This window comes from Opisthocomus hoazin, chromosome 3, assembly GCF_030867145.1.
Source record: "Opisthocomus hoazin isolate bOpiHoa1 chromosome 3, bOpiHoa1.hap1, whole genome shotgun sequence".
Taxonomy (NCBI): Eukaryota; Metazoa; Chordata; class Aves; order Opisthocomiformes; family Opisthocomidae; genus Opisthocomus; species Opisthocomus hoazin.
The window spans coordinates 101,604,916-101,619,475 of NC_134416.1; the positions used below are offsets into that span (position 1 = coordinate 101,604,916).

The 14,560-nt window shown below is 34.5% G+C and overlaps 1 protein-coding gene across 3 annotated transcripts in view; it reads right to left on the bottom strand.

Annotated features, from left to right (window-relative positions):
• Positions 1-5,684: 5,684 nt before the first annotated feature.
• The window catches only part of LOC104335077 (cadherin-10), a 104,266-nt gene continuing 95,390 nt past the window's right edge, over positions 5,685-14,560 (bottom strand). For 2 of the 3 annotated variants that reach the window (XM_075417134.1, XM_075417135.1), the window contains exons 10-12: positions 13,881-13,989; positions 11,686-11,937; positions 5,685-10,820 (exon numbers count right to left, since the gene is read on the bottom strand). In XM_075417134.1, coding sequence (XP_075273249.1) covers positions 10,327-10,820; positions 11,686-11,937; positions 13,881-13,989 — 855 coding nt within the window. In that variant the 3' untranslated portion in view covers positions 5,685-10,326. The remainder of the gene's footprint in view (positions 10,821-11,685; positions 11,938-13,880; positions 13,990-14,560) is intronic. The other variant, XM_075417136.1, reaches the window with a different exon arrangement.

Sequence of the window (14,560 nt, forward strand, 5' to 3'; positions counted from 1 at the left end):
CAAGGCACTAAGAGAGATAAGGGCCTAAAAACCTTCAATTAGGCTGTGAATGACTCTTTTGTGCTTATCAGAACTGAACCGAATATCTCAACAGTTACAGGTACATTCACTTTTAACATGGAAGAAATAAAGCCAAATGAATGATCAAAGGAAATATCTGGCATCTTTGCAAGTAATATAGCAATATTTTATGTTATGTTATTTTAATACTTGTCCTGTAATAACACTGCACAAGAAAAAATCAATGAAACTCATTGTTCACCTTGCACTGATTTATAAATAAGAATGAATTTGTATTTAAACTTCAGTTGTAGCGTGAAATGGTGTTCATTCATTTCACTGTACTTGGGTGTTAGGCAAAAGCTAGAGTGCTCCCTTCTCCTGTCTGATATTTTCCTTTTAAACATGCATTGCTTTTCCATTAGTATCTTATGTAAGATAATTGTTTGTGCATTAAATGGCTTAGAAATTTATAAATAACTGACAGCGACCAGGAGGGGTTATTTTCAGTAGGCTTACACAGACTGTATCTGCACATATAAATGTTGATTGCTATTGCTTTTACTTACATTAATTAAAATAATGGATGCAATCATAGAAATGTTTTGTTTTCATTGAAATGGACAGAGATGACAGCTACAAAGCTGAAACTTAACTATTCAGGCTACGTATTTCCTTGTTAGCTCTGTGGGATGTTTTATTTTATCTGTACAAACAACTTTGAGGAAGGTTTCCCCTGATCTTCCTGTTACAGATCTTCAGTTACTCTCAAATCTGGTTTTAGACATATTCACTAAAGCTCACTGCCATTTATGTTAATAGTATTAAGGCATACTTGAGAAATAGATGGGCCTTGCTTGTGTTGTAACACTTGCAGTACTTGATGCTGAAAGAACTGGCATCTTTCTGTAATGATGAATAATCAATCAGGTTTATAGCTCTGGAACTATACAGATTTGAACTTTGAAAGCAGATACTTTGAGGATTGTTTGCTTGCTGTCTTAGTTAAAATACACCCTTTCAGTTTGCAAGCATGTTTTATATCTCCAAGGATGTTAAGTCCTGAAACAAATGTAGCAGGCTACAGCACTTTGGGTGAGTAATTGCACATTAGATATTTGATATTGCTCTGACAGTTCGCAAGAGTAGAGGGAAGGCCTATGGTATTAGTCAGAACATGCCTGTGAACAAAATAACAACAATAAGTCATAGTCTTATTTGGGTGTTTCTTAACGTGCTATCAGAAAGGAATAAATGCAGCAAAATTGTTAAATCTACTTTTAACTATACTTACAATTTATTATTCAACTGGTTTCTTTACCCTATATGCTGGATTTTTAGAGAAATACATAGAATTTGGTTTTACCTCTCTGCTGATATCAAGGCTCTCCTTTTTTAATGCTTTATTATTTGAAGGTTTGGGATAATTTTTTATCCTGCTATATGGCAGAACAGCATTCTGAAGTTTTATTGGGCAGTTTAATAGAAGATTCTGGGGTTTAGGAAACAATAATCTGGTAAAGCCTCATTTACAAGCAACAAAGAAATAAATGAGTTTTCTTTGCATTTGAAATAAACTCAAATTATTTAAGAATTCTGAAACTACAAAGCAATCTTAGACCAGTCACATCTGAAAATTGTTTCTATCAAATGATTAATTACACATTACAAGACAGAAAAACGTGAACTTAAAGGAAAAATTTGATGACCTTTCTAACATAGTAATGGACATCATACTCTAAAACTATTATTCAACATTATTAATGTTGCAAAGGCAACTCAAGAAATGCCATCATTGAGGTTGGTTGTGCTTATTTCTTTATTTTGTGTGTGTTACGAGTTAGTTTTAATCATCTGGTGTTTTTTTCAGGTTTCTCCTTTACTGAATGAAAGCTGGCCTGCACATTGTAACTATTTTCATTATCCAATGGGTGGCCACACATTTCATTTGCTCTATTCTGCTCAGAGGGGGCTATTAAGCACTGTGGTTTTTTCTGGCATTCCTATGGTGCTCACCACTATAGAAGACAAGTGTTTTTCAATTAGTTTAGTCAGAAAAATCCTCACGGCCTAAAAGGTATAATTATCTGTATTCTACAAATAAGAAGCTGAGGAATAGCTACTAAAGTAATAAACACCTTCTAGCTGAGATGAATAGCTCTGAATTCTTCGTCTTAAGGACTGGTTTTGCATACCAGGAACATTTTTCTGCAAGTTTGGAGCCTAGAAATTCAAAACTATATAGGTTATGATTACCATTACTTATTTTGTTTTAAGACTCTGTAGTAGAAATAGAAATAGAAAACTGCTTCCCTGGGAAAAGCACAGTTTTTGTTGGAATATTTGTATCGCAAAATGCCAATCTCTGTATCAAATGAGGCAAATCTCTACACAGAATAGTCATTATTCCATAGCCTTTAGCTATTCCTAAAACAAGTCTAGCCAGTGCATAACTGAGGAAAATAGAGCAATAAGAACTCAGATAGCAGAGAATGTAGGATTTAATTTATTACTTGGAGTATATGGAAATCTGCATTAAGGAAGAAGATTTTTTCCTCTCTCAACAGTGCTCTAGTATGGAAGCAAGCCAGACTGAACCCTTAGCTACAAAAGTCTGTTTTTTCACAAGAACTGTTTTTCAGATGACATAATTAAAGACCAGAAGACAACCTTCATGCCTTTCTTTTTTTCTGTCTTCCAGCCTCATTTATACCAAGCTGCTCAGGTCTCTGTTTTGAGATGATGATACAGCAAGGTTTATGTATCTTTTGCATAATTGTGCATAGCAGTTGTCTCTGTTGGGAGTGTCATCTAGAAAGGTTACTGTGACATTTCCAAAACTGGCTCGTGTTAATACAAATGAAATATTTTTGTTTCCCATGTAATGCATATATATTGCATACATGTTTATGTGTGTTTATCTAGAACACACATACATATGGATACATATATATGGGTTATTGATGTTAGAAATAATATTTTCTTTACATTCTATTCTGCCTTGAATGCACCAATAAAGAGTATCAAGCAAAACAATACTTCTCAAACATTAATAGTTTGAAGGAGAGAGAGAAGATAAACAACAGTTTCTTTCCAATAATACAGTTTCCATCAGCCTCTGAGTTATGAACAAGTTTCACCAACTGCTGTTACTAAATAAAGTGTTGCTTATGGCAGCTAAATTAACTACTATATCCTTTACTGCATCCGACGGACTTCTATACACAGTGAAATATTTTAAGTGGCAATTTAAATATAGTTATATTAAACCTAATGATTGTTAGCTGTTATGCCAGTAATGTCTTCAAAATGTAGCCACAAAATTTTCTTCAAATCAAATTGTATTTTGGGCCCACTTCTATGAAAGTGCAACTGTAGTGAAGGCAAGGTGAGTTTAGCTGAATACAGGTAAAATAAATATTTTCTATCAATACCATCTACCATTTTCCTGGTCTACTTCTCTTGTGGATACTGTTAAAACATTTTCTGGAAAATTATCCCATGATGATACAGCAGCAGTTGCAGATATAAAGAAAGAATATCAAGGATCACTGATCTATTTGTATTCAGAATTATAGTGTGGAATTTATTTTGGGGGGCGGGGGAATGTCATAAAAATAAGAACATATGAATGATTGTCCCAGAAATCTGAAGGTCTATAGAGCTTGTCTTTGATGGTGGCCAGCTGTGGATGATTGGGAAGAGTAAAAGTATAAAGTAAGTATACAGTGATATTTCCACACAGAAGTTACTTCTATGCTTGCTGGCAATGTAAAATTCCAGGGCTTCTTGAAATAATGTAACTTGCATTGAGGAGCTTTTGAAGTATTTTGTGTAACAGTTTTGTATCCAGTTTAGCAATCAGCATCTACAAAATCTTAACAGCAAGCAACTCCACAGATTTAGGTGTGGTTTGTGTCTGAAAAATAACCTCTTTCTTTTTTTTGAACCTGATATTTATTGGTTTTATTAGATGATTCCTGTTTCTTTTATTGAAAAACACATTGAATAGTAGATCCTCCATATCATTCATTTTTTCATTGACATCTGTCATATCTCCTGTCAGCTGAAGAATCCTAACCTGCCTCATTGTCCCTCACAAAGAAACCACTTTCTGGCTTTGATCATCCATTAACCTCTTCATCTTTTTAGGTTTAGAATAACTTGTCTCAGGGAGAACATGATAATAACTGTAATAAACCTTCAATATAAGGACATGATACACAGTAGCATAACAATTTTTTTGTTCTTTTCCTCATAATTCTTAACATTTTATTTAATTTCCTTGATTTACTTAATATTGAGCTAAGAATTTCCCACAATTATCTACTACAAGATCTCATTTGTGAATAACCATGTCTCATCACTGTATTGCTTCTCATTAACTTACAGTGAATTTATCTGCTAATTTATTATCCAGTCATTTACACCGGCAATTTGTCCCTTCATTTCCTATGGCTGGCACTTTTATTTACTGGTCTTGAACTTAGTAACAATCACAAATAAGCTCTCTAACCCCATTATTCATCTCCTTTTCCTGATCAAAAGATCAGATTATGAAAGATTCCACTTTTGGCCTTCCTCTGCTAAGGTTATTGAATATTTACTCCTGTCACTGATTTTCTGTCTTATGCCTAGGTGAGGACTTTCCATTTATTCTATGGCAGCCTAATTTCTTTAGGAGCTTTGATGAAAGACCTTGTCAAACACCTTTTGGATATCTATGCAGACTATGAAATCTGGAGTTCCCTTTTCCACATGTAAAAATTGTGACTGTCTTGATTCCTAGCAAGTAAATGAAGTTCCTGAAGATGATAAAAACTTCTGAATTTCTGTCCTTGTGAAGAAGCAGATTGCCACACTATCTGGAAACCAGACGAAATTACAAATGCTCATTGCTTCTGTAATTCTTTATAATGATGAAATTCATGAGGGGAGATGCGTACTAGAGATATGCATTATGATGGAGACATTCTTTATGCACCATTATTAAATATACCAAAGTTCCTCTGTACATTAAAGTTTGTCAACACTGTTGTGACTTCCAAAACTTTCCAGAAGTTACTAATTTATTGGATTTGCTGTAATTTTTATGATTGTACAGCTGCAAGTCACACTACTTTGTCATCCTATAACTTGTCAGAGACATAAAAGATACTTTCTAGATTTAACAGTTGGCTTTCCTCTTGCACTTTAATGTATATTGTACTATTGGAATTAGTTCTGTTTCTCTCAAAAGAACAGACGTGAGAGGCTTGCTGAAAGTTTCCATACACCATACCTAAACGTGGCACAAGTATATACAGAAAATGTTTTCCTTCCAATGCTTAATCAATAATCAAAATATTGTTTAGCAAACATTAATGGGAATGTTCAGCAGTATTTTACCAAGTAGATACTCAAAATACATCTGATGTCTGGTTTGTAGTCAAAAATAAAAGAAAGAGTATTTGTCATATTTCTTTTCAAATACTTTTTTATTTTTCATTTTTACTGAGGTTGACATAAATTTAATGAAGTTTTCTCAAAAGTTAAATGTTTGAAGTTTTTTTTTTAAGAAGGATAAACTCTCATTCCGAAAACAACTTAGTTTAAAAACTTGTCATTTTGATTTCATAATTGACTGTATTCCTTCAAAATGAAAACAAAAATAGCCGTAAAGAAGGGAAAACAAAATATTTTAAAAATTAGTTCTATCTGATTTATAGTATTGATTCCCATGTAGTTATTACTGTATTTTACATCTTCAGTTATGTGGAAAGTGACTTTTCAGCCAGTTCAACCATATTAGAACAGAGTTTGAATAAGCCTCTGAAAAACTGGAGAGACAATAGAGAAGCCCATGAGATTTTGTTGGGAAAAAAAATTGTATTCACACATCTCCTTACATTTGCTGTTCTCTCTTTATATTTACTATATATATAATGTTTGTTGACATAAGAGATAACACTGTTATGAATAAGTGAAATTGGTTTAGCTTGAACATCTATCTGCCCGTCTTGCTGTGAACAGATTACTGTTGCATGATTTCTGTGTTGTTCAAGTGAGTCTGATAACAGGAATACAGTGCTTGAAGGCTTCTGGTAACTTTTCTACTCAGTTTTCTAGTTCAGTCATTTCACAAGAAGTAAGAAAGCATAAACTCTTTTGTTGATATGCCTGTATCAGATATACATTACTAACTAGCTTCCTAGAAATTTCATCTATTTTTCTTTTGAGTAGTTAGTGATGGGTCAAAAGAAAGCATTTTTTCCCAAATGTCGAATAAACTTACAGCAACACTGTAAAATAATTTTGACTTCTGTTAGAATAAAGGCAAACCAGCCTGAAACAACCTGGAGCAATGATTGGATTTGCTTGTCTCCATCATTCATGATCAGCATAGTGAGCAGCTCTATAGCCCTTAACAGATATTTTTGTAGTTATTCCAGTAGGAGCAAATTAAAAGAAGAGGTTTGAAGGAGAATAATGTAGCACATTTCATTCTTTTTCTTCCAACTTTGTGTAGTAGGTAGCATAAGAAATATTTTTAAAAGATTACAGAAAAACCTGATTCAAGGGCAATACATTCAAGGGCAATACAGTGGACAGTGAGTGAGAGGAATAAAAGGGTAGACTCTTGACAGACAGTAATGTAATTGATAAATAGTTTTGCCTGGGAATATTATTGCACAAGGTGGAAGCACAAATGGTGGAAATGTGACACCTTGTAACAGTGAATGAGTGAAAAACATCTGTATATACAGGGCTAACAGCTGGTGGATATTGACCTGATGATGTGCAATGTGAGGATTTTGTTGATTTAGGTGCTTGTTTTATTCCCTGGTTTTTTTCAGTTTGCTTTGACATTTCTTATCATCAACCTTTTTGTTGAAGGCCCTATGAAATATTACTACTTTCGTTGTTGTTTTTAATACAAGATCTTCTACACCCCTCCTTTCACAAAATCCTCTTTAAAAAAAAATAAAAAAAAAATCGATTTCTTGCAACAGACTCTAAGAACCCGCTGTTTCCTGGGGGTCCAGTGGCTGCAATAGTTTGATATGTTTCTGAATTTTTAAACATTCATAAGGTCTGTTTTGTAAACCATTTGTAGGTTCCACCTGAAATGCAATGTTCATGTCTTTTCTCTTTGTTTTGTGTGGTCCTGTGATGTTTTTGTCATAATAAAGTATAGAAAACTCCTTCAGACTAAACAATACCAGGGTCTTGTTTACTACATGTTGTTACATTTTGTTAAGTTCAATACAATTTCATGTGGCTAGGCTTAGCAGGTATTCTTTGCAAAGCAGGTATTCTGTTTTACGTTTTCACCATTTTGAATTGTCTGAGAGTTTCATTTTCCAATTCTTCACTGTTGTAGGGGTGTAAGACAGACATTGGGACAGTACCGTTGATTCCTTCCTCTCCCTTTCCATGACATCTTATACTCATGGCTTTTTTTACTGTACAGTCTTACGTTTGACTAAGCTTTTATGACTAATCTGTGGTATGCAAGAACATGGTGAACATTGGTTTTGGACTAACCTGTGACTCTGCGTATCACACTAAGGACCCGACTCAGTTGCTTAAATGATCCAGTTCCTAAAATAAATTAGATATGACAATGAATTATGACCTCCTGAATGCTTTTTTATGATTTGTCTGTGCAGGTGACTGCATGTTCCTATGCCTACTTTCACTAGGCTGAGGTATTTGTACAGTAAAATGGTGTATCTATGTACAGGGTAATGCTGTTTGCACAGTAACATCTATAGTGTTGAAATGGACTTTTTTTTCCTTTTCCTAAAATGTACAGGGAAATAAGACTCCAAGGATATGGCAAGGGATAAAACAAATATTCATTTATATAATAATTTTAGTAGTGTATTTATATATTATATAGTTCCACAAAGTATACTACTATTTTATTTAATAATGCATACAGGATTAAATTTTAAACTTTAGGTTCAGATTCTGCTGAACAATTACAAAATAACCTTCTTAAACATAGTGACAAATATTTCCACACAGTTATTATTCAGAAATAAGTACCGTAATGCAAATCAAAATTATAGAGTCTTATTTGACATTTGCTGAAGAGTTTAAGGAGTAAGAGAGCTATGTGTGTTTGTTTCTCCGTTCTGGAAACAAAACAGAATTATGTGTAAAAGTGTAGGCTGGACCTTTTTAACCAAAAACTTGTTTTTAACAAAAGAGGTAAAACCCAGCTGTATTACAGCCTATTTTATCTTCTGTCCTAATACATATTCAGTTAAATGGAGGGTGTCACTGAGTTCAGTATTGCTGCAGATAGAGAACAGTATTGGCAGAGTGCCTCTCGGCTATTTATGTATTTAATGGGTGAATTTTCTTTGTTTCTTCTTATTCCATGCTGTTGAAGGACAAATGGAGATTAAGAAGGAAGAAAACATTAGGTCCCTTTCACTAGGTAATCACACAGAAGATCAATTGTTTGTACGGCCTGTAAAATTTCTACCTGATTGTCTAGGATGTTTCTTAATATTCTCAGAATTATTCTCTATTAAGGAATATAAAAATTCCTTAGTTAATGAAAGCATTATTGAGTGAAATGAAGAAAAATCCATAATCTTCACAGTTTCTTAATAGATCAAATAGTTTAACTTGATATCAAGTCAATAAAATTTGGTCTCCATTGCACTGAAATAGCTTGCATAATGACACTGTATTCAGCTTTCAACTTCATTGGGTCTAATCACTCCATTAAGCAAAAGAAATATCTCATCAAATAAGAATGCAGCATTGCACTTTTTGAAGGGCTAATATATTTTAAATATCTGTTGATCTTATGCCAGTAAGAAGTTGACAGACAGAGGAGGGATTCATTTAGAAACACATTCAGATATGTTTCTTCCATAATAAATAAGTAAACACATACCTTATGACATCCTGCTTTTGCTCTGAAATTATTTCCTCTCAGCAATGGTTCAAAATCACAGTGCTTGTTTACTAAAAGCTAAAGACTGAAAAAATAGACATCTTAAAATGTCTTGGGATACCTAGTTTGCTTTGTGATAGCTAAAGTATGATTTCTGTTACAAATGGCTAGTTGCTTAGGTTTCTTTTTATTAGACTTTTCCAAGCTATCACAAAACTCAGTAAATTTGGTGGCAAGTTATGCTAGTTCTACTGACACCTTGTTAGCCTTCAGCCTGACAGCTTTAAAGGAAATTAGATTACCCTCAGGTGGTTGCAATACAACACCAATTGCTTTACCATCAAATGATTGTTCTTGGGGAAAGGGTGGTGTTTAAAAACGACTATTGAAACAACTTTTTACACCCTATCCATTGCAGTTACAGATTATGCCTGATGATGCAACTGTGATTCAAAATGGAGAACTATAGAACAAACAGACTCAGTTTTTGAAACTAATTCTTTGCATTTGCATGGGTTAGTTGTACTGGCATGTTTTCAGAATAAGGTAATTCAAGTTGAGATAAAACAGTAGTTCATCTTTCAAGAACAGAATATCATTAGTTCAGCTCAAACATAAAACAAAATTTCTCTTAAACATGACAACTGCAGGAAGTAGCACTTTTGAGCAAGCAAATAGGTCTATAACTTCATCCTCTCCCTGTGATCTCCCAATAGCATTTCAGACTGTGTTAAATGTATGGAGAATACTGCAGCATCAAAGCACTAGCAGTTGGCTGTGCTGTCATTGGAGAAAGTTCATGTTCTCTTCAAGCCTGGAACTGATGGCCAGAACAGGCAGGCAAGCATCAACATAGTTGTAAAAACTGGTTTATTTCTTAAAAATAAATACAAAAATATAAATATAAAACATTGGCAGATAAAATTTGATGAAATGAAGTTGCACAAACTTTTTTTTAAACCAGCTGCATATTACACATATTAACACCACGTGTACATTTTGTTTTAGTGTACAGAAGAGGACATACTGGATTTTTTCTTCTTTGCCATCTTAAAAGCTTCACTTGCAAGGAGAGGACATGTACCTAACAAAAGCGATTTGTACATGAGGTTGCTTAGGGGATTATCAGCCTGTTCAAATTTCTGAAGGTAAGATAATTTTTATTTTACTTAATAAAATGGACAACACTGAATTTCCACAGCTTTGGCTCTTGGAAGGTGATTAAATAAAATGCTGTACATATTCCAAGTGGCATCCTACTAGAAAGAATGAATGACATTAATGGACAAATTTCAAACAAATTTTAGAAGGAAACCATTGTGCTGTGTGGCAGGAAATTTTTCCTGAATGTTAAATACTGTTGAGTGCAGAAGGTGTCTGTAAAATTACTTTCACTCAAAGGAAACAAAAATGTAGCCTATTGTAGGTTAAGAAGTGTCTTTGTCACTTTCTCCTCCACCGTACATTTCAGCTAACTTATTAAACCGAGGCCCCCATTCTCGGAGGTATTCATAGTTTTGGTCTCCTTCGGTAGTACCCGACTCTAAAGAGCTCAAGGATTCAGCTATTGAATCATTTCCTTCATAGGCATAGGTTGCAAGCGAGTCATACGGCGGTGCAGAAGGATCAGTATCGTGCTCTTTTAGCCTTTGGTTAATGAAATCTCGGACATCTGTGTTATCTGGTGCTGAAGGAGTCCTCCGTGGTACAAATAATGTTTCAGGGATAATGTCTCGTCGAAGCTTCTTATCTTCAATAGCTGCAGGATTCCTCAATGTGCCAATATCAAAGGCTTGGGTGTCTTCCTCTCCACCGCCTTCATCGTTATAACTCACAATGTTGTCTCTGATGTCCTCTTTAGAGAGGATCAAAGGCTCCTTCTTTCGTTGCCGCTTCAGAGCAGCAAACAGCACCACTATAACTTAGAGAAACAAAGAACGGGTAAGGATCTCTAACAATTTCTTAGTGGCAAATCCACCAGGTACAAGAGCTTTATTTCAGCTACAATTCAACAATTCATTTCTGTCTGATAAATGGATAAACTTCTCTATCTGTATTACGGTAGCACAGTAAGGTCTATATCAAAATGTGCTATTTTGCACATGCATTGTGTGCTCTGCTTTACAGAAACATGAGCTTGTCTACATGCTTCTTCTGTAACTTTAGTAAGTTTTAAAATAGCCTGGTCTGTTCTAAAGATCTTTTCCCTTTTTTAAGCTCAAAGCATACTGTTAAAGCTGGTTTTGAGGGGGAATCATAGGTCATTAAATGAGATTCTGAAAAATGCAAAATGGAGGTTGTACAAAGTTAACTTTTTTTTAATTACAGAACAGAAACCTCTATATAGACAATGCTTTAATATAGTTAAAATACTATTTACTGGCATATTCTGTGTGAAACTTCTACCGCATGTTGACTTTCGATAGTTATTTAAACAAAAAAGAGACATTCCTTCAAAGAAAATTTAAAATTAAAGACATGAAAGTGATTTTTGATTATGCTACTCCTTCTCCCTCATCTTTTTTGGACAACTTAACAAAGAACAAAAATGACCTTCTGCTTGCACGCTGATAGTTTTAACAGTCTGGGACTTGAATTCTCATTTACGATGTCCAACTCCGAGACAAACGGGTTTTGCCTTCTTTTTTGTTTTTGTTTTAAATTGCAGTGAAATTCTTCTCACATAATCCATGATCATTAATCTTACCAAGCTACATAGTTTTGTAAAATGAGTCAGGCCTGAAGCGCTGGTTCAAGGCGGGGAAAGACGCGTTTCTTTTTCTTACCTAGCAGAATAATGATGCAGAGGAGAATGGCAACCAGTGCCCCTGTGCTAAGGCCAGCAGGGAGGAGCAGGGCCTCGGCACTGCAGGACTGCATGTTCCCCCTGCTGTCACACGCACACACTCGGATGGTCAGTGTGCCAGTGCTGCTCTGGATTGGGTAGTCATTGTCCGAGATCACCACTGGTAGAAGGTAAGTACTTATTTCATGTCGACTAAAGCCGTTCCTTCTTGTCAGAATTCTGGCAGTGTTATCTAGATTGATTAAAATACACTGTTGTAGAGTATATGAATATAAAATATATCATTTATAGTACATACAAACCACCATATTCTACACCACTGGTAGTATTTTGAAACTGTTCCTGATATCATAGCAATAGCTCTCTTTTTCTAATGACATTCCTGTTTCATCAGAAAGCTATTTATAATTTTTTATGTACATCTGGCCTGCTCCTCTGTGCCTCTGCACCACCTTCAAGTGTGATTTGAAAAGAGGATTTCTCAAAGCTTAAAATGTTTTATAGATTAACGCACGCAGTGCATGACACAATTCGAGTTCAGGACTGAAGCCCTGAAATGAAGCAGCCAACTGATTAAAAATAACCTTCCACTTCACACTGTTCAACAAGCACTCTGTTCTGAAAGATTCTTTCTATGGATATTCTGTGACAACACCCATGGGAATGCTATCTCTGAACTCAGCAGGAGATTTTCCACAACAAAACACTTTCAACATACTGTACAACAATGAATTATGTACCTTAGCACATTGAGTGGATTTTGGGGGGTAAAAATTTTCTTAGGAATTCAGAAAATGTGAAAGACCGTAGGCATTCCTGCACAGTTTTGAGAAGTGAACTTACTAAACTGTATTTGTAGCAGACAAATCTTAGTTGCAGGCACTATACTTCAGCATCAAAAGCTGTTCACTGAGTTGCCAGAGGGAAGGGAAGGAAGAGAAGGAATGAATAACAGGGAGAGACTATTTTTTCTGTTTTTAGGGCCACAACACTAGAGTATGAGCCAAAACTAGAGTTGCTAACTTTTCAGTCCAAAAGAGAGAAAATAGAGATTTAGTCTCCATTAGAAGGAAAACCTAATTTTCATCACAATTGTGGATCTCTTGACGTAAGCGGTTAGCTATCTTGCCAGGCAAATTCAGGCTGAATTAAAATAACCCACGTGCAAAAAAAGAAAGAAAATAATTCCAGATAGAAAAGGTATAGCAAGGTCCATACCTCTATACGCTCAGGACCTAGTCACCAGGATATAATCTTTATTCAAAATATTAAATATTTTTTTCACAGCCTCCATGATATGAAACACAAAGTTTTCCTTTACTGCATCCCTTCACTGGTTTTGGGCATTTGTATGCTATTTGCTTTTGCTCAACATCAAAAACTATATGTCTGACAGATCTTTAAATACCTATAATGCTGCGATTTTTATAAGGTACTACAAAAATTCAATTTCAATTCTTTACTTTCCCTGCTGTTAGAATTTTTTTCTGCTGTTTTTTTACAGCCTATTGCTCCCTGAAATATTCATGAGGAAAAGAGGATTATTCCCATTGCCTTTATGCTTTTAACACTTTTTAAGACTGATACCATGTCCCCCCTTATTTATTTCTTCTGTAATCTAGAGCCCTCTCAGTTAGTCATACTGATAATGAAGTCCAGAATGGGTGCATAGTCTCCCTTCCCCAACAGAATCTTCTAAAAATTTTCTCTGATAAACAAAGATTAACAAAGGATCAAAAGAAAAGCCAAGGTGGCTATATGCTCAGAACCATTATTTTCATTAATGGTCAGAAAAAATTAAAAACAGAAGACCAGGGGAAATCAGAACTATGTAACAGAATGCTAAAGTGAAAAATCTGAACTTCTCAGCTGAAGCCGTTTTTGAAAACTTTTTTTCTCAAGCATTTTATCTGGCTACTCAGCCCACACCAACACTTACACTGATTTTATCTAAAATTTATTTTATCTCATTTTTTGCCATACTAATTTTTGCTTCCCTCACACAGATAAAATTTCATAAAATTCATAAAATTTCAGGTAAAATTATTATTCTTGCTAGCAGTAGCCTTAACAGCTTCTCTAGATATTGATAGACATCAAAAGCAAATATATTTCAGGAAAGTATGCCAGACAGCAAAGATAAACCTCCTTCTTTGCAACAGGCATGAATTTTACCTTCATTGTCCTGAACAGTGAAGTTAGGATTAACAGCAGCTAAACTGAAGAAAAATTTTTGTCCACCAAGAGGGTCGTCCTTGTCTACTGCACTTATGGTTTGAATAAGCTGCAGGAAAAAAAGCAAGCAAACAAACAACAAAAAAAACCAAACACACCTAGGTTTTTCATACAGCAGTCCAATTACTTTAAGAAGAATAGAAGTGTTAAAACAACTTCATAATCAAACTATACACATATTGACTTTATACTTAATCTGTAGAACATATTAACTGAATGGATGTTAAACAAGCATATCATATAAATGTTTCCAACAAGAACATCCCTATGTTTCATGTGGTGGTACATGTATAAAATGACTAGCTTCAGCCTTAGTCCTCCTCTATTTCATTTTTTCAATATGTATTTATATATTGTTATAACTACATAGAGGACAAAACTTGCAAAAACATAACTTTATCTGTAGCCTAAGTTGTTTTTATTCTTCATCTCTGATCCATCATTTTAAACTCAACACCTAAGAGAGGAACTGAGAGGATGGTTTATATTTTTGTGTTAAAAATGGTATTTTATCAAATAGATATTTCTGATAGGGAAGTTAAAGTTTGAAATTAAATTAAAAAAAAATCCATTTCTAAACCAAGATTTTTCTATTTATTAGCATAGCAAAATACACCAAT